At 37.4% G+C, this 25,371-nt stretch overlaps 1 protein-coding gene across 3 annotated transcripts in view; it reads right to left on the bottom strand.

Moving 5' to 3' along the window:
* The window catches only part of PLXDC2 (plexin domain containing 2), a 416,578-nt gene that overhangs the window by 118,592 nt on the left and 272,615 nt on the right, over positions 1-25,371 (bottom strand). For all 3 annotated transcript variants that reach the window (XM_065921072.1, XM_065921071.1, XM_065921073.1), the window contains 2 exons: positions 11,028-11,150; positions 5,152-5,270 (listed from right to left, as the gene is read on the bottom strand). In XM_065921072.1, coding sequence (XP_065777144.1) covers positions 5,152-5,270; positions 11,028-11,150 — 242 coding nt within the window. The remainder of the gene's footprint in view (positions 1-5,151; positions 5,271-11,027; positions 11,151-25,371) is intronic.

Here is a 25,371-nt window from a genome sequence, read left to right as displayed (position 1 = left end):
GAATAAAACACCGAGGGAAAGGAAATGGGATTAGGAAGTGTACCATGGATTTGGAGAGACCTGGGGAAAGTACAAGGACTTTTGCCTCAAGGACAAATTAGGTCCTGGAATCCTCAGAGCAGAGAAATGGGATATGGCCTGATATGGACAGGAACCCTGTGTGAAACAAACCTCTCCACGTCATCTCAGAGATTAAAGGGAAGTGGGGCTTGGAAGGAGAAAATGCACCCAGGAAAATCAAATACCTTGTCCAAGGACAACATAACCCACTAGAGGCAAAGCAGCATTAGAATAAACTTTCTGTGTTAATATAATTATTTCTTGTAGGTCACTGATTCTTATTTCCTTGCTGCTTTATTTATTTATTTTCACTCTTAATATTATAAAGGAAGAATGGTTCAATCTGTCATTTTCTTGCACTATGGGAAGTCTGAGAAAATGAAGATATTGGGGAGCTTTAGTATGTGAGATAACAAAAATGTATAAATGCAAATGAATTAAATCCTAAATAAAGCCATGCAGATACAATTTTACACTTTATGTATTTAAAATACGGGGAAGTGATAAGATATAAAAACATCTGTATCTACATTTTTCTCGGCATTATTTCTTGATAGTTTATAATTAGCATTTTATGGCATCTGGGTTTTCTCAACCCTGTATGATACATTTATCAAATAAATTTTATTTAAATATATATATATATATATATATATATATATAGTTTCTGGGATGCATATACATTATAACAACACATGTTAAGCATTCTTGCATATACAGCAATAGCCATAACAGCAAATCACTTCATACCTAAATGGCAATTGTCTCACTGTTCAGTTCTTTCTGGCTTTCTCCTTTTCGCTTGAATTATTATTATTTTTCGTATAAATTTTACAAGCACACCAAGTGTTCATCTTTTAATACTTTCAGGATGATTACCATGAGTGAAGGATCGTTACAGTTTAAGTAAGAGGAATAGTCCTCAAAGAAATTTTAAAAATGCATTTAGGTTGCCAGTTAAACCTACAACCAATTGACAATGATTTATTAATTATGTATTCTTTCACAGAAACAGTAAATGTTACACTAAGGAACATTAGGATGAAATACTTATATGGTAGAAGAGATTAAAAAGTAATTTTACCTAATAAACAGTAAAGTTCCTCTATATATACTTCCTCTAAAATTTGCTGCAGGATGAGATAATAAGTATTGGTATTCGATACTTCTTGGTATTCAACCACGAAAATGGATAAAGTAGGCTGACTCTAAGGTGGGGCCTATATTCCTCTATGGCCATATAGAAAGACTGCATGACTTGTCTTTTTAATTGTATTGTCTGAAACTGATGACCACTCTGTACCTCCCATGAACTGGTGAAAAAAAAATAATCAAATTTACAATAGTCACAAAATAGATCACTTCCTTTCCGAGTCTGTATCTGAAGTAACAATAAATTCAAAATATAATAGGAGAAGAAAGATGAAACAAGTTAGAGAATGTAACTCCTAAAATATGATAGTATACTAGGACAGGCAGCATCAAGAACTTTAAGAACTCTGGTTTCAAATCTGTAATGTTTTGGAATAATATCTTTTTGCATGTGTGAACAGGCAGTTTCCTTGTTACATTATCAATAGACCAAGAATTTCAGGTCTGTACTGTAATCAAGAGCTCTCCTGGTGACTCCGTGGTAAAGAATCTGTCTGCCAATGCAGAAGACCTGGCTTTGATCCCTGGGTTGGGAAGATCCCCTGGAGAAGGAAATGACAACCCACTCCAGTATCCTTGCCTGGGAAATCCCATGACACAGAAGCCTGATGGGCTACAGTCCATGGGGTCGCAAAAGAGTCGGACACAACTTAGGAACTAACAACAATAATTGTAAAGCAAACAAATATCACTATTCAATGGTAATTTAAAAAAACATACTGAATCTGGGTTCTATTAAGACAGCTAGTTATTCCTATTAACAGAACAGAAAATGGTAATTTGATTTTTCCAAATTCCATTTATCTGAGAAAAGATCTATTTTTATCATTATTTTCACTTATGTACAACTTCTTTTCATTTTTAAAAAATTTAACAAAATAGGGTCTTTCCTGGTGGCTCAGTGGTGAAGAATGCCTGCCAATGCAGGAGACACTGGCTCCATCCCTGATCCTGGAAGATCTCATGTGCGGGCAGAGCAACTAAGCTTGGGCGCCGCTGTTGAGTCTATGCTCTAGAACCTGGGAGCCACACTGCTAGGTCCACGGGACCCTACTGAAGCCTGCATGCCCCAGAGCAGGTCCTTTGCCACAAGAGAAGCTACCACAATCGGAAACCTACACACCACAAGCAGAGTAGCCCCTGCTCTCCGCAGCTAGAGGAAAGCCCTCACAGCAACAAAGCCCTGGCACAGCAATAAATAAAATAAATAAATAAAATTATTTTAAAAATTAAAAAATAATTTTAGTTCTGTATATTTAGTCAGAACAGGACTACAACATTATACTCCTTACATTCTTACAATTTCATTAGCTCTATAGCTTAACTCCTGACTTTATGGGACTATAATTGCGTAATATATTGGAGTCAGATGAAAAGATTATTAAAAAGCAAACATTAACACATATTTATTGGAATGAAACAAATGGGAAATAGATTTGTGACTTGTTGTACATAATCTTCTTGGGAAAGAAAAAAACATTGAGGTGTCCTAGGGTCACCATATTAAAAAATTTTGTTCTGGATTGTCCATATGTAGCTCTGTAACCTCAGGCATATCAATTAACCTTTCTGTCTGCATAGCTATAAAATAAAGGTAATTGTGTATGACCTAACTCCATAATCAAGCCACACACATTTACTAAACACCTTCTATGTGCCAGTGCCTTTGGGAAAGGATAAGAATATAGGATATTGCTGAAGAATTGAAAACTATCAAGTGTGTGAAAGCACTATGTCAAGGATAGTATATTAGACAAACAACTATGTTACACTATCAAAATTATAAATGCCTTTCTAGAAAGGCCAGGAGCACCTAGCTGTCACCTCAAATGGGCAGGAGGATCTTTATTGTGGCAAATTTTATAAGCAGAACCTTGCTTTAGAAAAATAAAGTACAAGACAGTTATCAGGAAGAAAAAAGTAGAATATAAAATAAGTAACTGGTTTTTAACCAGGAAGGAGAAAGGACAGCAAGGCAAATGATAAAGCAATTACTTCTTTTAGAACTCTAAATTCACAAGGACTGATAGTTTGGTGACACCAAGAAAGTGTTAAAATTACCTATCATCTTAATATTCCCATGACAAAACAGGAAAATCATAATGGAAAATTTCTCTTCAGTTAAATAAAGAAAAGAAAAGGACATTTTAAAAATATCAACCTCACTACAAAGAGAGAATAGGAAAAATAAACTGATACTATGCAATGTGAGACACCCATTGAGAACAGTATAAATAAAGATGACAATTTTGATAATAAGGTTTAGAGAGAGAGAGACCACAATAAGAACACAAACCTCTGTTTTGACAAAGCCTACAGTTAGTGAGATTTCAGATTCTAGACTTTCTGACTCTTCATCTTTCCAGAAATTTTACCACTGTTAGTTACAATGTCGAAAATAACATTGCATAACATTACTTGGCAGTTCCAGCAACACACTGGATTACAATGAAAACTAGAAATGTATAAGTCCCTTTAAGCAATATTCCCTCAGATTCCAGGGAGCATGATACAAGGAGCAGGTGGGCTATGATATCAAAACAGCTCTGGGTGAGGATGCAACAAGCAGAGTAGATCTTCTCTTCTATTCTATGTTCACTATTTCCCCAAGTAAATGATTAATTCCATATGGAAGAATTCTTCAAAGGAGTGGAAACATTTAACATGGTTATGAGATTTCCAAAAGCTGGCCTATTTAACTGAAACATAACCATCCCTCACTTTATAGAAAAGATAGATTTCAGAAGACGTGACCAAAGTGAATCCTTTTAAAATCATCAGCATCTTTTTAAGAGTCAGGGATTCATTTCCCAAGGGAAAAATAACCCTTCAGTTTAATAAGATGGTGAGTCTGTATTGCAGTATTATAAATACTCATTAAGACATGGGTCAATAATGCCCATTTATCAATTCACATTGTCACAATTTCTCTCATGACTAGTGACTGCCTAAAACATTATATCTGATACTTCTGAAACTTTATTCATGTATTCTTTGCTTCCTTTCCCCCAAAGTTTAGGTTGTCTAATAGACCTTAATTACTTTGTCAACAGAGTTTTAAATCAAACATGCTATTATTCTAATTTAGACATCCTGTAAATTTAAGGTTACAATCTAGTCAATTTCTATTCTCTGTCAACTTGGGAAAATGAAACAAAGCTTAAATTTCCTTATTCATTCTCTCACTTAGATCTCTAATGAATCTTTCCTGCGTGTATGCTTAGTACCTTCAGTTATATCCGACTCTATGCACTGTAGCCAACTAGGCTGCTCTCCATGGGATTCTCAGGCAAGAACGCTGGGGTGGGTGGCTATGCCCTCCTGCAGGGGATCTTCCTGACCCAGGGGTCGAACCCGTGTCTCCTGTTTCTTCTGCATTACCAGCGGATTCTTTACTGCTGAGTCACTGGGGAAGCCCTAATCTTTCCTATCAGGTAGCGGTAAACACTAGCCAAAGGACTTGTGGACTCAGCTGTTTTGGAACGCTCTCAGTACTGGGTCATCGAGCCACACAAATCTTCATGTCTATTAACACTTTGAAATTAGAGTCAAAAGATGTCACAGAAGTTGATGAGGCAAAAACAAATAATATAAATATAAACAATCAGATTTAGATGAAAATTCTTCCAACTGGAAATGTTTTTTTCCTCAGAAATATTTCATTATACTATCACGAGAATATAATTATTTAATAATTTTAATGAAATTCATAGGTCATTATGCCAAAGATATCAGGATGCAAAAATAAAACAAAACCCCAAAATAACCATTGTTATCCAGATTTTAAAAGTTGTACTTTTTTAATAAAGCAAAAGAAATCAAGAGGTGAGAAAAGGACTTGAGGCTCATGAATGCTACATGCCCTTTTCTTGACACTTGGAGAAAATGATAGAGAGGTCAAAGGTCAAAGGGGAAAGAACTCATCAATATATTACTTACTTCTTTATATCCAAAGATGATGCGCCCATCCATGAGGAGGGTTGCTTGGAACGTGAAGCTTCCCAGGTTGTAATTATCCTGGAGATGTACATGGTCCCATTGGACAACAAGTGCTGTGCCTATAAACCCCATTGGAACAGAAGAAATGTGATGAGAAAAATAAATCAATCAGTTCTGGTAGGAATCTTCACAAAAGCATGGATCTTACTTTCTCATCTAGTAGTTGTGCTACTTGAATTGTATATAATTAACTGGAATTCTGTTACTGAAATAGCATTTGGGTACTTATAAAAATTGGGTATTTTCTCAATCTAACCTCATACTGAGGTTAATATTGAGCCCAGTATGGGGGAATTTTGCCTTAGGAAGTCCATTAATGTTAATGGGTTTACTGTCTGCTTAAATTTCCATGAGTCACTTTCAAAATGCAACCCAAGTGACTTGAATGAACTTCAAATACATTTGACAAATGCTGAGAGAGAAAGAAACACATTCAGGGAAGCTAGCATCACTTATAACAGATTTGAAGATGTCTCTTCCATATTTAGAATTATACTCTTCCATGCTGAAGAAATTTCTTTAACACTAATGGGAATTTTCTTCTTTAATTCACAATGCCTGCATTTCTGTCTTTGTAGTATTGCTTCTAGAAGGTTGCAAGGTAGCTTTAAATGCCCCAGGCTAAGATTTCTGAAGCCCCCTTGAAGTACACTGGGATGAATCTTCAGTGCTGTATACCACAGTCTGATAAGTCAATCTGCCAATGTTTACTATAAAATTATTAACATGAAATATTAATTGAAACACAGCTTAATAGCCATCAATGAGACAACAGGATGAATCTGGAGGGGCATTAAGCTAAGTGAAATAAGCCAAAAAGAGAAAGAGAAAAACTGCATGGTATCACGTTCATGTGAAATCTTAAAACAAAGCAGGGACTAGAGTCTGGGGGAAACAGAGATGCTAACAGAAAGATACCAACTTTCATTTCTATAACAAGTCAGGTCTGAGGATCTGATGTATAACACAGTGATTACAGTGACACTGGAGGTTATGTGTGTGTGCCCAGTCACTTCAGTCATGTCCGACTCTGTGACTCCATGGACTGTAGCCTTCCAGGTTCTTCCGTCCATGAGATTCAACTCTAGGCAAGAATACTGGAGTAGCTAGCCATTCCCTTTTCCAGGGGAATCTTCCTGACCCATAGATCTAACCCCTGTCTCCTGTATTACAGGTGGATTTTTTACTGTTGAGCCATAGGGGAAGCCCAACACTGTATAATATAACCAAAATTTACTGAGAATAAAACCTAAAGAGTTCACATCAGAAAAACAAAAAGTATATATGTGAGGGGATGAATATGTTAGTTAATTTGATGATAGAAATTCTTTTCCAATGTAAACATATATCAAATTATCACATTGTACACTTTAAATACAGAAAAATATGTTTCTTTAAGGTAAAACTTTACAAGCAAAAAAATTATTTTTGACTTCTACCTTGGTACGTTTAGTCATAAGCAGCACCTAAGACATACCCCTGTTTTAAGTGAAAACCCATGTCTCTTCCTTTCATGGGCATCTCTGTATCTCTACTACTATTTTTTTTTCAACTGGAAAAGGCAAGAGGACAATAATAGCCAGGAAATTTTCCATAACTGTAGAAGTAAAAGGGTCTTCTGATCATGAAATGCCTCTTAACAACTGCTTCTTTTCTTACACACGTGTCCACACCTTTCTGGTCTCCTCCTAATTCCTATCCTCGCTAATTTCTATCTTCATGAATTTCAGTCAACACTTTGATGGTGCAGAGAAAACACCCAATTGGTAGGCAGATGATCTAGACTTGGGCCCTGCCTCTAAAACTTTGTGTGTGACCTTGAACACAACCTGCTTGAACCTGTATCTTCTACAACATGGGAAGAATAATTTTTGCTTTCTAGAGATTTCTGCATTCAGCTCCCAAATCCATAGTTTCTGCAAATTCGTGTGCATAAAAGAGGTCTACCTCTTTTAGAGTAATTAAATGTTTTTAATGCAAATTCTGATGACAATATTCTCCACATATTATTATAGCAGGTTTTTAAAAATAACACTAAAATGTGTGAATAAGTTTTATATTATGTCCTAATATAGCTCCTCCAACATTTGTTAATTTAAGTGGTTCTACCAGTAAGATTGCTATTGTTTAGATGCTAAATAGTGTCTGACTCTGTGACTCCATGGAATGTAGCCCATCAGGCTCCTCTGTCCATGGAGTTCTCCAGGCAAGAATACTGGAGTGGGTTGCCATCTCCTCCTCCATGTGATCTCTTTGGCCCAGGGATTGAACCCCTATCTGCTGCCTCTCCTGCATTAGCAGTTGGATTCTTTACCACTTAGCCACAAGAGAAGCCCACTAGTAAGATTAGTTGAGTGTAAATGTTATCCTTAAATTTAAAAAATTACCTACATATTTTTATCTTGTTTTATGAAATAATCAATGTTTCAAGTTTCACCTTTTATTAAATCTAAAACCCTATAGTCCACAGGTTAGTGAGAGCGGTTTCTAGAGGTACAATCTTATATTTCTCTCAGCAGATAATGATCACATATTGCTCTCTAGGTAGCACCTAACACAGGAAGCAATTAGATAAGTGAGTCAAAAAACATTTTCTTTGGTCAGCTACGATGTAGGAGAATAATCTGTCAAGAGCAAACTTGGACTCAAGCATGGAATTTACCAAAGAGCTGGGTTAGAGTGGTGCATCTCTTGGCTTATGACTGACAATCATATGTTGTTTCTCTGATGATGGACACAAAGTCTAACGGCACAGTTCCTCATGGTGGAGCTGAAGTTGTTATTTAAGCTCATGTAACAGACCGCATGAGTTGCTGCACCATCCTGAGCAGCTGGGACTTAGTACCGCTAGGGTGATCATACTTTCTGATCAGCAGTGGATGCCAATTTTTTAATCTCCAAAATAAAAACAGGCAAGTAGGCTGATCTAGGGGCATTTAAGGTCACTGTTAACTCCAAATTTTCTGATTCTATGTTTGATTAGGTTTATGATTGTGGTAAGAATTATGCTTCTAATCTGCTATTTATGAGCCATCGAATTATTTTTCTAGTAAAAGATTTAGTTTTATAACTTTTCTAGTTCTTGAGGATTAATATTCTGTGACTTCCTTACACTCCAGTAGTCATCTAGGCTGGCTATCATATCTGGAAGCATCGTCTGATTTTTAAAACCTAGTGCTTTAATACTTGCAGAAATTTTATCTTAGAAGAAATGTTCTAAACTGCTGCTGTCTCCTTTAGAGAAGTTTTGCTTTCCTAAAATGTTGAGTTTCCCATCCTTAAGCACTCCTTCAATGATCCGAACCAATCTGAGTTGGAAATATTTCAGTAAGTTGCTTTGGTATGAAAGGACTTTGTAAAGATCCTTACAGTATTGAGAAGTACTTCTATCATTTAATAAAACACAGAAATTACTAGCTCTTATTATTATAAGAACTCAGTATTCCCATCTATTACTATACAGAAGATATTTCAATAAAGTAAAAATACAACTGTTCTTGACTATTTGTATTTTCACAACTCTCAGAATTAAAAATCATTTTACATACTTAATTTTTTTCATTTATTCATTTATTGCATAATTATTGAGGACCTACTGTGTATTGAGTTCTTGTGCCAGGTATGCAAGAGAAAATCATTTCTTATAAATAGCCACTGCTCTTTAGAATCCAGTTGAAGTGGCACATATCAATTTTTCAAAATCATTTTAATAAAAGTAAAATTAAAATATGGAGCTACTTAGGCACAAGGTATGTGAGAGAGTGTAAGGGGAAGGAGACAATATGTTTTATGATTTTGATGTTAATGATATAAAAACTTGATCATCAGAAGCTTGTGTCCATGACTAAATGTCCCCAACATAATCTAGTAAGTGAGCTTGGAAAATACTCAACTTTCTTAATTACTTAGGGTAGATTCCTTAGGTGATTCAGGAGATAAACTTCAGATAAGTTGCTCACTGTAGCTCTGTCTAAAGTATACTTAAAATCTGCTCGTATATCTCTGACCCTTTGTACATCATGGGAGGACAGACTATAACAGTTCTTAAAATAATAGAAGGAAATAATTATTATGGTTAACATTTAGAGTTAACTTCATTTATTGGAGCACACTTTGGTGTTATTCAAATTGTTTGAAATCTGTTTCTCAAAGTGCACATCTGAATGTGTTTAGTTGTCTTCCTCTTTTGCTATTTTGACTTGTAAAATGACTTTATCACACTGGTCAGATCTCTTTCAGCAAAGTGATGTCATTTTCCCAAAGCGGAGGTCACCAGTAAGTCTATGCTACCCTACAGTAAATTTCTCCCTTGGTCATTAAGGCAAGACAAGAGGAGAAATAACTCTGTTCAGGCCACATGTTTCTATTTTAAAAGATGATTCTCATTTGGGCAAATAAATAATATTTTTGTATTATAAAGAGTACAGAAATGTCTATTTTTAAGTTTTCAAAACAAACATTCTTTTCTTGTAACTTCTTTTTCTATCACAGTTAGAGCCTTCACTAACATGTAGACATGAAAATTCACTTATGTTTTTAGGAACATAAATTTCTTACTTAGGTTTGGGGGCATTTAGTGACATATTCTACATCTTTCTTGACTATTTTGTGTGTTACCCTCAAGAAGTAGTAGGGATAAACTGTTGTCAGTATATACGATAAAACTTAACAGCTCTATTTCATATTTCAAAGTCAGGAAAACTTTTTCCTTAAGTGAATTTTGTTGTTTAGTTGCTGAGTTGTGTCTGACTCTTTTGCAACCCCACGGACTGTAGCCGACAGGCTCCTCTGTCCATGGGATTTCTGTACTGGACTGGAAGGAAATGTTGCCATTTCCTTCTCTAGAGGATCTTCCCCACCCAGGGATCAAACTTACATCAACTTGGCAGGTGGATTCTTTACCACTGAGTCATCTGCGAAGGCCAAGCGCATTTTAATTACTCACTATCCTATATTTTCTGGAGAAGGAAATGGCAACCCACTTCAGTACTCTTGCCTGGAAAATCCCATGGACAGGGCAGCCTGGTAGGCTACAGTCAAATGGGGTCGCAAAGAGTCGGACAGGACTGAGTGACTTCACTACTACACTATCCTATATTTTCAAAATATACAAATAGTTTATAAGTTTTAGAAATTTAATATCAATATATTATGCCACTTGGCTCTACCTAAAAATTGGAACTAAAAAATTTTCCTTATTTACTTCTTTATAATAGGAAAGACTTATTTCAAATAGCATCAAATAAATGTGTTTGCTTTGTTCAAAATAATGTTTGCAGCAAATCATTTATTATATTCCCTGCTGCTGCTGCTGCTGCTGCTAAGTTGCCTCAGTTGTGTCCAACTCTGCGCGACCCCATAGATGGCAGCCCACCAGGCTCTGCCATCCCTGGGGTTCTCCAGGCAAGAGCACTGGAGTGGGTTGCCATTTCCTTCTCCAATGCATGAAAGTGAGAAGTGAAAGTGAAGTCGCTCAGTCGTGTCCGACTCTTAGCGACCCCATGGACTGCAGCCTACCAGGCTTCCCCATCCATGGGATTTTCCAGGCAAGAGTACTTATATTCCCTTATACATGTTAATAAATGTTTGTTAAATGAGCAAATGAAAGAATGAATACATGAGTGACATTTAACCATGTACTTTATCCACTATTATAGTATTAATAGGTGCAGTATAACATTTGTTACCTCAGGCTATTTGCATCAAACAGTTAACAAATCCAGTCTAAACCCAAGATTACAAAAATAGTCATATGAATCTGATGATCAGTGTTTATAAGTATACATTCAGCAAAACATAGGCTAGCCAACACATACCATTATCAAAATATCTGACAGTTGAATTTCTGGATACACTGGGGTCAAAATTTGCCATTAAAGGTGCTATGTACTGTGTGGCAGTTAGCATTCGGTGCACAACTTCTCCAGTGTATATGAAACCTGTAATTAGGAAAACAGGAACTTGTTAGGAAAAAAATAAAATTTTAATTAAAATACCTCAACTCAACTTCAATTACATTTTGAAAAAAAAATCACAGTAGTTAAAAAAAGAAACATAATTAATATCCTAATATCTGATCAACATAGTTGAGTCTGGATTAAGTGACAAATTCTCATACAATATGGTAGCAGAACAGTAATCAGAAACCTACTACGTGTACAATTTTAACTGTGGGAAAGTGACTACGATCCAAAGAGATTACTAGGCTGAAAAGGCTAGTATAGTAAGTCATCCAAACATTAAATCTGCCTCCAGTAATCCCTTGCTATTTTTACACTAGTCAAACAGGTAAGTTCCATTTACAAATGAATGTATTCTCATGATGTTCCGTTATGCATTCTTAATCTCAGTTTAGGACATTTTAGGATTCATACCTACATATATTTAACACTAAAATGCAGAAAGGATTTTGAATCATCTATTCAAAGTTGAAAGGAGTCTAAGCACTCATGAATAAACTTCACATTTCTCAGATTGCTCAAGTAGCACCGTATCAAGGAGTTAGTCTATATGTTTGCAGATGAGATGGTAAACCATTGATAATGCACAAATACCTCTCTATTTAGAGAGTTATCGATGCCAGCCTATTCCAGCTACTGGATAACGAGAGGGAATTTACTATGGAGAACTTTATCTCGAATTAAATTTTAATAGCTCCCGTGTTACAACTCTACCCACTTTCAATTATTCACACTGGGTTTATTTACTTTGTGGATTATCCATGACAAATTGTTAATCCTAGACTGGCTTCTTGCCTCCAAGGTATTTAGCTGCCTAAAAGGAGAGTCAGATCAGGGAATCCTAATTTCTAATATTAAACTAGGAAGTGCACAATTAAGAACATATAAAAACATACATATACACACATTATTACAAAATAAAATTCAAAGCAAGTTATTTGTGACAATGCAATTGTAATGTTTAGGTAATCATAAGTTAACTACATATCTAGGGTTACTATAGATCATTTTTCCATTAATATTTTCATAAGAATTAATTTTAGAAAAAGCAGAATTTAAAAAAACCCCACAAAATTATGTTGAATTTAAACCCCTAAAAGTGTAAAACTTTTATCTCACTTCATGGTCTGAATAAAGCTTTCATTAGCATATCATGGCCCTCATTGTTTCAAATTCTCTATTGCAATTTCTAGTAAGTTATTGGAGAATTAAATCTCTAGTTTGTTATTGTTGCTTAGTTGTTAAGTCATGTCCAACTCTTGTGAGATGCCATGGCCTGTAGCCCACTGGGCTCCTCTGTCCATGGAATTTTCCAGGCAAGAATACCAGAGAGGGTAGCCACTTCCTTCTTCAGAGGATCTACCTGACCCAGAGATCAAACTCCAGTCTCCTGCATTGGCAGGCAGATTCTTTACCACTGAGCCACCAGGGAAGCCCTAAATCTGTAGTTATTCACTTTGAAATCAATTTCTGTCTTTCCAGCAGGGTCTTCTTTCCTTTGACTTCCTTTTTATTTTTCACCAAATGCATAATTTAATCATAGCTATTCAGCTTTTAAAAAGATACTTAAACTGGTAAAATCTTTAGCATGTTATAGTCATCAATTACTCTTTGTTTCACATTCAACAACAAAAAATATCTTTCAAAATAAATTCCCAGTGTCTTGAGCAGAACTGTGTAATTTGCTATTTCACATAGCTCAAGTGTACTAAAAGATGACAATAGGGTGAAACAGTCATTGCTTTTATTTGATTTCCCTGTAGATTCTCAGAGTCATGCTCTGTGTTCAAAGTCCAACATCACATCCTTAAAACTATAAAGATGAAGAGTGACTATTTTTCAGGGTCTGTGATTTTTTTCTCTTATCCTCACCAGTGTGCCTTTTATAATTTCACCATTAAAAGGAATACAACAATTCTATAAATATAATCTTTTAAGGAAAAGATTGATTTACACTCTGAAAGTGTTCTGTCAGGGTCAATATCCCCGGATAGTTATTCCTCTACTTTAAATTTTCCATGTACTAATAAGAGAAACTGATTGATTTAAAGAATAAGGAGAGTAGCAATTCAAAGCAAAAAGATAATTTTAAATCAATACAATATTTATTCACTGAAACAACTGCAGTAAGAAACTGCAGCAGCAATTTCTGAAAACTGAATTGAAAAATGCAGTCATAAAAGATTTCAGATACATAATTCTCACTATTAGCTTTTAAAATAAATAAGATTACACTTATTTTTATAGATTTCCCAAAATGTTATTCTCCAGTTTTCAGATCATGAGAATCACTATCTCTTGCTTCCTCTCCTCAGGAAAAAGTTTTCCAGGACTAGAATTTCTCAGATTTCAAAGGTGAAGTCTCAAACTGTTCCCAAAGAACTAAGTGAAAAGATGAATGAATTTGCTAATGTGTAAAAGCTATATTTACAATAACATTAAACTATAGGAGTATTACAATTGCTACAACTTCTACTAACAAGAAGAGAAGTGAAGTTGCTCAGTCATGTGTGATTCTTTGCGATTACAAGGACTGTAACCTAGCAGGCTCCTCCGTCCATGGCATCTTCTAGGCAAGAGTACTGGAGTGAGTTGTCATTTCCTTCTCCAGGGGATCTTCCTGACCCAGGGATCAAACCCAGGTCTCCTGCATTGCAGGCAGACACTTTACCCTCTGAGCCACCAGGGTAGACCCACTAAGAAGAAGCTGCTACTATAATTACTAGCACATCTGCCACTATGATTAATCTGCTGCCACTATTACCATTAATACCACTACCACCAAGATAAATGTGAAAAACAATTCAAGGATAACTCTACACAATTAGTTTAATTTTGCTAATTCAGAGAATATTTGTTTTCTTTTAGTCATATGAAACCTAATTCCTCCATTATCTTAGGTTAGTTCTTAATGACTATAAAGTAAAATGCTTGATTGTAGCCATGGGCCCTACTGAGTTCTCCTTACATTCCTAAGTTTTAAAAATATCATTTCAGCAATGATTAATAACTGAGTGGAGAGAAACCTTCCAGGCCTGCTGAGAGCAGGGAGGGAAGTGTAATCAGGTGTTGAATAAGAGCCAGCTATGCAAAGTAAAGCATCCTTTATTTGAATAAATGCTTTCCAAATCTTCAAAAGCACTCATAGTTACCTATAACCCATTTAGACATATGTCTCTTTTCTTTAGTTGTCTAGAAAATGTCCAGTTGTACAGAAAAAAATATTTCATTTTTCTGGTCCGTCACGTTTTAAGGTAATTTAGGTAACATATATTTACAGTTTTTAATTTTTTTTTATTTTCAAGCTCGGTTGTACCCACTTGAAAAGCTAAGCACAAAATGTCTCTTTTACTCGTTACATGCTTCTAGTTTAAATAGAATTTATCTACCTGGTCATACGATTTGTAGAAAAGTGCTTACTACTGAGGTAACGTGTAACTCAGTGATACTTCCATTAAAAAGTTCAAATAAGAGAAGCAAATGTGTTTTGATTTTTGAATTTCAACAGTTACACACTTCTCTTGCCTTCATTACTAAACCTAAAGTCAAGTTCTGAGCTCAGCTATGATTGACAGATTTTCTCTTGCAACTGAAGAGGATCTACTTGGCTGTCTCTGTAGATGGTCTCTAGTCACTTGAATCATCTATAGTTTTAAATTTGTACACCTCCTCAAGCCTTTGAGAATTCTATCACTGTAGGTCCTGATATGAAATACTCCTACACAGTAATTATATATTTACTAATCATGATTATATATATATATATATTAACCACAAATATTATTGTGATAATTGTGAGATTAACCAATACCTATATGGTGCAAATTCGCTTTAATCGTGTTCTACTCTTTGTGACCCCACAGACTGTAGCCTGTCAGTTTCCTCTGTCCATGGGATTTTATGGGCCAGAATACTGGAGTAGGTTGCCATTTCCTTCTCCAGGGGATCTTTCTGACCCAGGGATTGAACCCACATCTCTTACATCTCTGGAATTGACAGGAGGGTTCTTTAGCAACCCTAGCACCACCCAGGTACCCCTTTCCAATAAAATCTTGTGCTTTGTCAGTACATGTGTCTTCCTGGACAATTCATCTTAGAATATTAAACAAAAGCCTGCTCTCAGGTCCTGGAAGGGGTCTCCCCTCAGGTAACAGTTTCACTCAGAGCGTGGCACACACAGAAAGGGCCTGGAAGCTGCACACACACACCCTTCCCCTCCCCTTGCCTTATGCATCTCTTCCATTCAGATGCTCCTGAGTTGTATCCTTTATAATAAACCAGTGTGAGTGTGAGTGAAAGTCGCTCAGTTGTGTCTGACTCTCTGCAACCCCATGGGCTATAGCCTGCCAGGCTCCTCTGTTCATGGAATTCTCCAAACAAGACTACTGGAATGGATAGCCATTCCCTTCTCCTAGGGATCTTCCCAATCCAGGGATCGAAACCAGGATTCCCGCATTGCAGCAGATTCCTCACCATCTGAGCCACCAGGGAAGCCCAAGAATACTGCAGTGGGTAGCCTATTCCTTCTCCAGGGGATCTTCCCAACCCAGGAATCAATCCAGGGTCTTCTGCATTTCAGGCGGATTCTTTACCAGCTGAGCTACCAGGGAATCTCCAATACCTATATGCACGTGTGCTAAGTCTCTTCAGTTGTGTCCGACTTTTTGCAACCCTATGGGTTTGGCAACCCTATGGACTGTAGCCTGCCAGACTCTTCAGTTCATGGAGATTCTCCAGGCAAGAATACTGGAGTGGGTTGCCATGCCCTCTTCCAGCGGATCTTCTTGACCCAGGGATTGAACTTGTGTATCCTAAGGCTCCTGCAGTGAAGGCGGATTCTTTACCATTGAGCTACCAGGGAAGCCCCCAATACCTATATGGGCCTTACCAATTACATTATTTTCATATGTTCTCTTCAATGTATCCTTATAATAACTTTGAAAGGAATTACATTATTCATTTTGTTGTTGTTTAATCACTAAATCGTGTCTGACTCTTTGCAACCCCATAGACTGTAGACTACCAGTCTCCTCTGTCCATGGGATTCTCTAGGCAGGAGTGGGTTGCATTTCCTTCTCCAGGGGATCTCCCCCACCTGGGGACTGAACCTGCATTGCAGGTGGGTTCTCTGCCTCTGAGACACCAGGGAAGTCCACATTATTAATATTAGCATTATTATTATCAGGCTTCCCAGGTGGCACTAGTGGTAATGAAACCACCTGCCAATACAGAAGATGCAAGTTTCCTTTTATTAAATGAAGCATGTAATGAAGCTGGGTAATTTGCTTAATGCCACATGGCTAGAATTGGTCTCCAAATTTTATGACCTCTTCACAACATACTTTAGAATTCATTATGTGTCCGAATTAGACACCCCTCCTCACTGGATTTCATTCTTAAACAAAGGGTTTGAGGGAGAAAAGACCTGCTGTCTCTGTGGAAGTTCCAACACCTCCACCTTAGAGCAGAGGGGCAGTCCTCCTAAGTCCTGCTACTTTTACTGTACTGCTTCGGCCTCTATTCTTTTAACTGCAAATTGTATAAACAGACTTAAATTAGATTCCTCTAGTGAAAGTGAAAGTGAAAGTCGATCAGTCGTATCTGACTCTTTGCGACCCCATGGACTATGTAGTCCATGTGGATTATAGGATGGATGGGAGGGATGCCCGCTATTACAGTCCCCCAAATGACTCTCAGATTGGTAGGTGAATGACATATGAGTAGAGGATTTATTTAATTTTTACTAATAATTTTTACTTAAGTTTTTTGACTTTAGTGACAAGTTCCTTGACCTTTCTGTGCCTCAGTTCTCTAATCCATTAAATGGAGGAATAATCATATCAATATCATTGGATTGATATGATGGTTGAATCAGTTAATAGATAAAAAACACCCAAAGACAGTGTTTAAAACAAAAACGGGCAAGAAAAAAACCAATCAATTAAATTCTCTCTAGAGGGGATGGGAGGGAGACCCAAGAGAGGGGATGTATGTATACTTATAGCTGATTCACAATGCTATATGGCAGAAACCAACAAAACATTGTAAAGCAATTATCCTCCAATTAAAAAATAAACTTAAAGAAAAGAAAAGAAATCCTCTCTAATCTTCACCCCTTGAAGACTTTTCTGCCTAACGCCTAATAGTTGATATACCTACAGTAGGACACTTACGTAACTTCAAAACTGTGCTTCGGACTCAGATGGTATGATACATGTTTCCTTGCATTATTCCAGTTTGGGTTACAGTGTACCACTGGACCTAACTCCAAGACAACAGGTAATTAAAAAGCTTTAATGTCCAAAGTTCCGCATTGTGTAGATCTATATTTCCCTACATTCTAATGGAATAAGTGCCTTGTAAAAATATCAACTTCCTATTGGTTGTCAATTGTTGTTTCACTTAATAGGAAGTGTCACAGTAATGAAGGAAGCCTGAAGAGGCAATCATCGTCTGTGAAACATACTATAAAGCTTTAATGTGTAAAAGACTACCTAAAATATTTCACTTCATCATTCAACTGACATTTCTGACCCCAGAGGAAAAGCTGAAGCTGATGGGTATGCCTGTAGGGCATTGAACCTTTACAGTTAAATGCTGCCTTTAGAGTACAAATGACAATGGGGTATGCCACTGTTGCTACCTTTGTGAGATGTGTACTATGAAACCTACACATTCACCAAATAGATCTGAAACTTATGACCTTTTATCCATGAAGACTTAGAGAGTAGATTCCTCATACTGATCTTTCCTTAACCTTATACATGACCTGTCTCGTTTCTGTTCATGAAGAACTGAGTTGTTGAATAGGGTGCTGTTTGTGGTTGAAGTTTTATCAGTTATGCCAAAGAATGCTCAAACTACTGCACAACTGCACTCATCTCACACGCTAGTAAAGTAATGCTCAAAATTCTTCAAGCCAGGCTTCAACAGTACGTGAACCGTGAACTTCCAGATGTTCAAGCTGGATTTAGAAAAGGCAGAGGAACCAGAGATCAAATTGCCAACATCTGTTGGATCATCAAAAAAGCAAGAGAGTTCCAGAAAAACATCTATTTCTGCTTTATTGACTATGCCAAAGCCTTTGATTATGCGGATTGCCACAAACTGGAAAATTCCCAAAGAGATGGGAATAGCAGATCCTTCACCTGCCTCTTGAGAAATCTGTATGCAGGTCAGGAAGTAACAGTTAGAACTGGACATGGAACAACAGACTGGTTCCAAATAGTAAAAGGAGCATGTCAAGGCTGTATATTTTCACGCTGCTTATTTAACTTACATGCAGAGTGCATCATGAGAAACGCTGGGCTGGAGGAAGCACAAGCTGGAATCAAGATTGCTGAGAGAAATATCAATAGCCTCAGATACGCAGATGACACCACCCTTATGGCAGAAAGTGAAGAAGAACTAAAGAGCCTCTTGATGAAAGTGAAAGAGGAGAGTGAAAAAGTTGGCTTACAGCTCAACTTTCAGAAAACTAAGATCATGGCATCCAGTCCCATCAATTCACGGCAAATAGATGGGGAAACAGTGGAAACAGTGGCTGACTTTATTTTTGGGGGCTCCAAAATCACTGTAGATGGTGACTGCAGCCATGAAATTAAAAGATGCTTACTCTTTGGAAGGAAAGTTATGACCAACCTAGACAGTATATTAAAAAGCAGAGACATTACTTTGCCAACAAAGGTCTGTCTAGTCAAGGCTATGGTTTTTTCCAGTAGTCATGTATGGATGTGAAAGTTGAAGAATTGATGCTTTTGAACTGTGGTGTTGGAGAAGACTCTTGAGAGTCCCTTGGACTGCAAGGAGATCCAACTAGTCCATCCTAAAGGAGATCAGTCCTGGGTGTTCATTGGAAGGACTGATGCTGAAGCTGAAACTCCAATACTTTGGCCACCTGATGTGAAGAGTTGACTTATTTGAAAAGATCCTGATGCTGGGAAAGATTGAAGACAGGAGGAGAAGGGGACAACAGAAGATGAGATGGTTGGATGGCATCATTGACTCAATGGACATGAGTTTGGGTAAACTCCGGGAGTTGGTGATGGACAGGGAAGCCTGGCGTGCTGCAGACCATGGGGTCGCAGAGTTGGACACGACTGAACAACTGAACTGAACTGGTGTTTGTGGTGGACAACTTGCTTGAAGCAAACAAATGAAGTCTGTGTATAATTCAACTTGCATTTTGCACAAATGACATTTTATGAATCATAATACATTATCCCATGCTGCATAAGCCAACTTCTTTTAGACAAATACTTGCTTGTAGTTCAGTCAGCGTTTTAAACAAAATCACATGTAGCAGCAACTGCTAATATGAAAATTAAGAGTTGTGGTAAGTTATCTGGTAAATGTCTGCCAGATGCAACTGTACAATGATGGGTTTCATGTAACTGGCTTCCTCGGGACAAAATTGTTGTTAGTAGACCACGCAGTTCACTCTGAGGATATTGGTGTGTTCATGCAACTTCGTTAAAGGAAAAAAGAAAGAACCATTTCTGCAACTCATGTGAACTAACTAACCACAGGCACCTAGGAAGCAAACTATACTCTTCTCAATCATCAAATACATTTCCTCTACAATTCCAACCACCTGTTAAGGTAAAATACATCAATCATATTTTATATAATGAAAAGTTATATATGTTAAAGTACATCACCTCTCATAGACTCCTTTATTCTATTGGCTTATAGCCATATTGGGGATTACAAATTACAAATTATCCTCTGGGGAAGAAAAACAACCAGTAACAACTTGGTTATTGGCTGCAAATTATAAACATGAAATTACCAATATAAGCATTTATGTAGACGATATAAAGTGCCTCTCTCCAACCCCAGAAGGAAAGAACAGGAGTTAGAATTGTGTAGGTGAGTAAAGGAAGAGAAACAAAAATTCATATCTTCTTTTGTTTTTTCATGTTTTCCAAGCTGTATGATTCCAACTCATGTCAATACTTACTCTCATTGAGTTGCAATTTCTTCTGTAAATCAGGCTAAAATTAACCCCCTTTTAAACAACATTGCTGCGTGCATTAGCAGGTGAAAAGGGACTCTACAAATGTGGGTGCGATTTTACCACACAGAATATATACATCGAGCATTTCATTGCTCTGACATACTTTTAAAATCAGAGCCCTGGGGAGGCCCATCTGCCATTGCATCATTGATTTCTCTCCTCTTGAGCTCCTGATCACTGTGATCCTGGTCAGGCTCGAACTTCTGTGATATTTCCACTCTCTTGAGACACTTGCCCTGTTTACAATCTGAGACTTGTGATCTTAATTCTGTTTTCTCAGATGTTTCGGTAGTTTAGTCCCTTAAAGTGACGAGTGCTCAATAAGAGGGACAAAATAGCTATAACAAAATTGCACTGACCCAATTGTCTATTCATACTACACATTTTGCACTTTGTACTTTCAATGTGCCCTCCAATTTGAACACTCTAAATGGTAAATGCTGAAAGAAAAACTCTATTTGGGAAAAGAAAGAAATTTATAACATATTTGGCTTTGTTTTTATACACATGTGTGGGTTTTGTGTGCATACACACCTCTGCTGCTGTTGCTGCTAAGTCACTTCAGTCGTGTTCGACTCTGTATGACCCCATAGACGGCAGCCCACCAGGCTCCCCCGTCCCTGGGATTCTCCAGGCAACAACACTGGAGTGGGTTGCCATTTCCTTCTCCAATGCATGAAAGCGAAAAGTGAAAGTGAAGTCGCTCAGTCGTGTCCGACTCTTAGCAACCCCATGGACTGCAGCCTACCAGGCTCCTCCATCCATGGGATTCGCCAGGCAAGAGTACTGGAGTGGGCTGCCATTTCCTTCTCCAATGCACACCCGTATATACACATATGTATATGCATACATAGGTATATATACATACGTGTATAGAGAGCATGTGCATGCACATCTTAGAGTACACAGATTTTGTAAATCAATTCAAAACACATATTGAGTATCTCAAAATCTGAAGCACAATAAAATCCAATCAGCTTACTTCTTCTAAAAGCATTTTAAACATGATTTTACCCATTTTGCTGATTCCCTTTGCACAGCCCTTCAATATCTTGATTAATACCAACTAGATTGGGCTTTTAAAAAGAGCATTTATTTTCACGGATATAATGTATTCTTACCTAAAATTTATCAACTCTATTTTGGGAAATACTGTAGTTACTGAGAGTAGTGAGAGATTAAAAGAAGTCCTAAGGCTTCTTCGCATCTATAATAATTCTAATAATTCTCTCCCCACTCTTTCCCTCACACTACATGAAAAACTAAACAACCCAAAAAATCAAGCTTGTTTATTCAAGGTCATCCCTTCCTAGTGTTGCCTCCGGGGAGAGTTTATGAGGATGTATATTCTTCCACCAGAGAGTTACTACAAAGAGCTACTCATATTCATTCAGGATATGGTCATAGAGGCAAAAGAAAAGAGAATTTTGTTAGAATTACTATATATCTCAGAAACTAGATCCTAATTCAAATGTTAGAGATTCTACTTCTTATAATCATTATGAAAAAATTGGATTGAATATATTTATTTTGATCAAAATGCCAATAAAGCACTTTTCCTTGACCTTGGGAGTCATTACAAAGATTGCTTAGATTCTAAAATGCTTAAGTACATGTTCCAGCATTCATACACATTCAACTAGGGATATTTTGTGATGTTCAATGAATTTGTTTGCTTTTACATGTGACCATGTATTTTATTTCTTCTTACTTTATACATACTTTAGACAGAAAGACAATCTAAACCATGAATCCTTAGATATCTGAAAATGTTACTTTCCTTCCTACTCTATTAGGGATCTTATTTTTCCATTTCCTTCTCAACATTTTTACTTCAATTATACCTTAACATCTCGTTATCCAACCGAAGGAAAGCAGGAGCAAATGTTATTCACAAAAACGGCTCATTTACTTCTCATTTTACTGAACCTTTGACCAGAATAACACTGGAATCAGGCGGAAATGGATACAGGTATGTGGCGAACAAAAGGCAGTCAATAGAACCACAACTCTGGGACCACCCAGAGTGAATGAATAAGGCTACACCTGCTCTTAGGTTAACTGGTACGGAAAGTAGAAAAAGACCTTCCATGTGCCGAGGCAACACTTTATTGCCTCCCAGGGAAAATGAGAGAGATTTGTATGCATATATTTTCAACACCTTTACATTTACATCTGCCATAAAGGCTGGGGGAGCAAAGCTATCATCTTCCTGGGTTGAAAGAGGCACCTCTCAGCGGGGACCTCAGGAAGCATGGCCACTTTTCTGTGATTGACAATCTGGTTCTCTAACAGGTAGCTTTTAAGGCAGAGCAGCAAAAACCCATATCTTAAAATGTGCTTTTGTGTAACTGATTCAGACTGATCCGAACTGAAGGGATGGAGTTTCTTTTATTTCACTGTGATGTTCGCTAAGGCAGAGCATGAAAAGGTTCTCCATGCTGGGAAGAATTCTTTCCTGGACATCCGTCCACAGGTCCTGATCAATGTGTGAATGGAGCCATCAAGGTGGCAGCTGGTGAATCTGGCCTCGATGACATGACCCAGTCATAAGAGGGCTCCTTGTATATTTGCCCAAAGCTCAACAAAGCCAGGGAAAGCCTATATTTAATCAGACCCCAGTGCTAAAGTAATACCCTTTAAATTTATTAAAATAAAGATGAATGAGGTTTTAACGTTTCCACAAATCTGAGGTACAGGAGGCCTGGGGAAAAATAGGAAAAATTTTATTAGAGTTCACTGTTCAGGCTTCAACAATGCCATTGTCAGAAACCCTACCTAGGTACAAAATGACTATCAACTGTCTCCTTCCTATTTAAATCTCTCAGGAAGAATCTGGTGAATTACTATGTACTACAGTGTGAATGGCATATGATCTTTACCATGGTATCCCCTCTCAGGAGTATTTAAATGTTATTTTGTTATTTGAGGAAGAGGACTCTCCTTAAGCTAAAAAAAAAAAAAAAGTTCTCTCCTGTTGTTACTAACAAGGAGTTGAAATTATCCCAGTAGGCATCAACTCACTGCTGACCTTGGGTAGGAGGTCTCCAACTAAACCCATACCATCCTGCAAAACGTGGAAGGTAAAATCACGTGAATGTGGGTCACCACCCCCTTCAGGTGACCACTGTCATCCTCTGTAGGCTCTGCAATGCTGGAGATTTTTAAAGACTTGATACCACTACACAGTTCATCTCAAGAGTTAGAGTGACATGCTAGTCCCTCTGGCTTATGGCTGCTACCCAATGACTTTGAAAGTATACAAAATCTCAATTTTTATTACATATAGCCATTTCAGAGAACATTATATTGGAAGAGAAAGAGGTTTAAAAAGTTGAACTGTGGGTTTATCTCCTTCTTGTGCTGTTCAGTTGCTCAGTTGTGTCTGACTCTTTGTGACCCCCTGGACTGTAGCCCACCAAGCTCCTCTGTCCATGGAATTCTCCAGGCAAGAATACTGGAGTGGGTAGTCATTGCCTTCACAAGGGGATCTTCCTGACCCAGGGATCAAATCAGGGTTTCTCGCATTGCAAGCAGATTCTTTACGGTCTGAGCCACCTGTGAAGTCCATGGGCTACAGTCCATGGGGTTAAAAAGAGTCGAACATGACTGAGACTAATACTTTTGCTTTCTCCTCCATATGTAACCTGGGCTTTGATACAATCACAGCTCTCTGCAGGTGCCATGGATTTTATGCATTTTCACATGCTGCTTTTTCTGCTTGAAATACACTTTCCTCCTTTTGTGTCCTAGAAAATCCTATTCATTTTTTAAGCTTCAATTGAAATGTCTCCTCTTGTGTGAAGACTTCTTTTATCCTCTCTGATCACATAAGATCTGATTATACCCTTTGAAGTTCCAGCCCTATGCTCACCTGACTTCTATTACAGGTCTTACCACACAGAGTTACAATTGTTTATTTTCATATCCATCCCCTTGCCTCTCCTCTCACTTATCACCTGTTACAGACTCTAGAGGACGGAGACCATGATTTGTTCAAATTTGTGTCTCAACACAAGTTCTGACAGTCATTCATGTCCACATCCATTTGCAGGTAATAGTTGAGTGCTTGACATGTTGGAGAGATTACACTAGGCACCGAGGTTACTGGAGGGAGAGGACCTTTTTTGGACTTTGCAGAGAATGGTATGTGTGCGTGATGAGGTTGGAGAGCAACAGCCAGGGGTTAGTTTTGGGAGGTTATGCCAAACATGGCAAAGGTGTGGGGACTCTTTCTTTAAGCCACACCGTGTGGCTTGCAGGATGTTAGTTCCACAACCAGGGATCAAACCTGGGCCCTCTACAGTAGAAGTACAGAGTCCTAACCACTGAATCACCAGGCAGTTCCTTGACCTTTTCTCAAAGGCTGCAGGAGCACAATGAAGGGTTGAAACCAAGACTTAACACAACCAGATCAACTTTACTGGAAAAGCACTTGGATAAACACCGCATTCAGAAGAGTGTTTATTTCCAGTGAAGAACACATGGAGAAGGGTACACAGCAAAATTCAACTGTGTCCGTTTTACTCCCTTCAGTCAGTACTGGGTACACACATGTTTTCTGTATTATTCATATTTTTGGTATGGCTGAAAGTTTTTTGTATGGAATTTTTTTGATTACTGACTCAATTTTCTTACAAATTACAGATGTGCTCAGATTTTCTGTTTCTTAAGGATTCAGTCTTGGTAGGTTTTATGTTTCTAGAAGTTTACCTATTTCTTCTAGCTTATCCATTTGTTGGTGGATAATTTTTCACCGTAATCTCTTATGATCCTTTAAATTTCTCTGATATAACTTGTATCCTGTTTCATTTCTGATTTGAGTCAGTTCTCATTTTTCTTAATCTAATGGTTTATCATTTTTGCTAATCTTTTCAAAAACCAAGTCTTAGTTTTATTGATTTTTCTATTGTTTTGTTGTTCTCTCTTTCATTTATTTATTCTCTAATCTTTATTATTTCCTCCCTTCTGCTAACTTTGAGCTTAGTTTGTTCTTCTTCCTGTTTCCCAAGATGTAAAGTTAGGTTACTTGAAAACTTTCTTCTTTTTTAATGTGGGTGTTTATAGCTATAAACTTCTCTCTTAGTACTTCTGCTAATCCCATAAATTTTGGTATGCTGTGACTTTGTTTTGATTTGTTTCAATATATCACCTGGTTTCCTTTTGACTTCTTGTTTGACC

Source organism: Muntiacus reevesi, chromosome 2, assembly GCF_963930625.1.
Source record: "Muntiacus reevesi chromosome 2, mMunRee1.1, whole genome shotgun sequence".
In the NCBI taxonomy this organism is placed as follows: Eukaryota; Metazoa; Chordata; class Mammalia; order Artiodactyla; family Cervidae; genus Muntiacus; species Muntiacus reevesi.
This window is presented reverse-complemented; position numbering and strand designations above follow the sequence as displayed.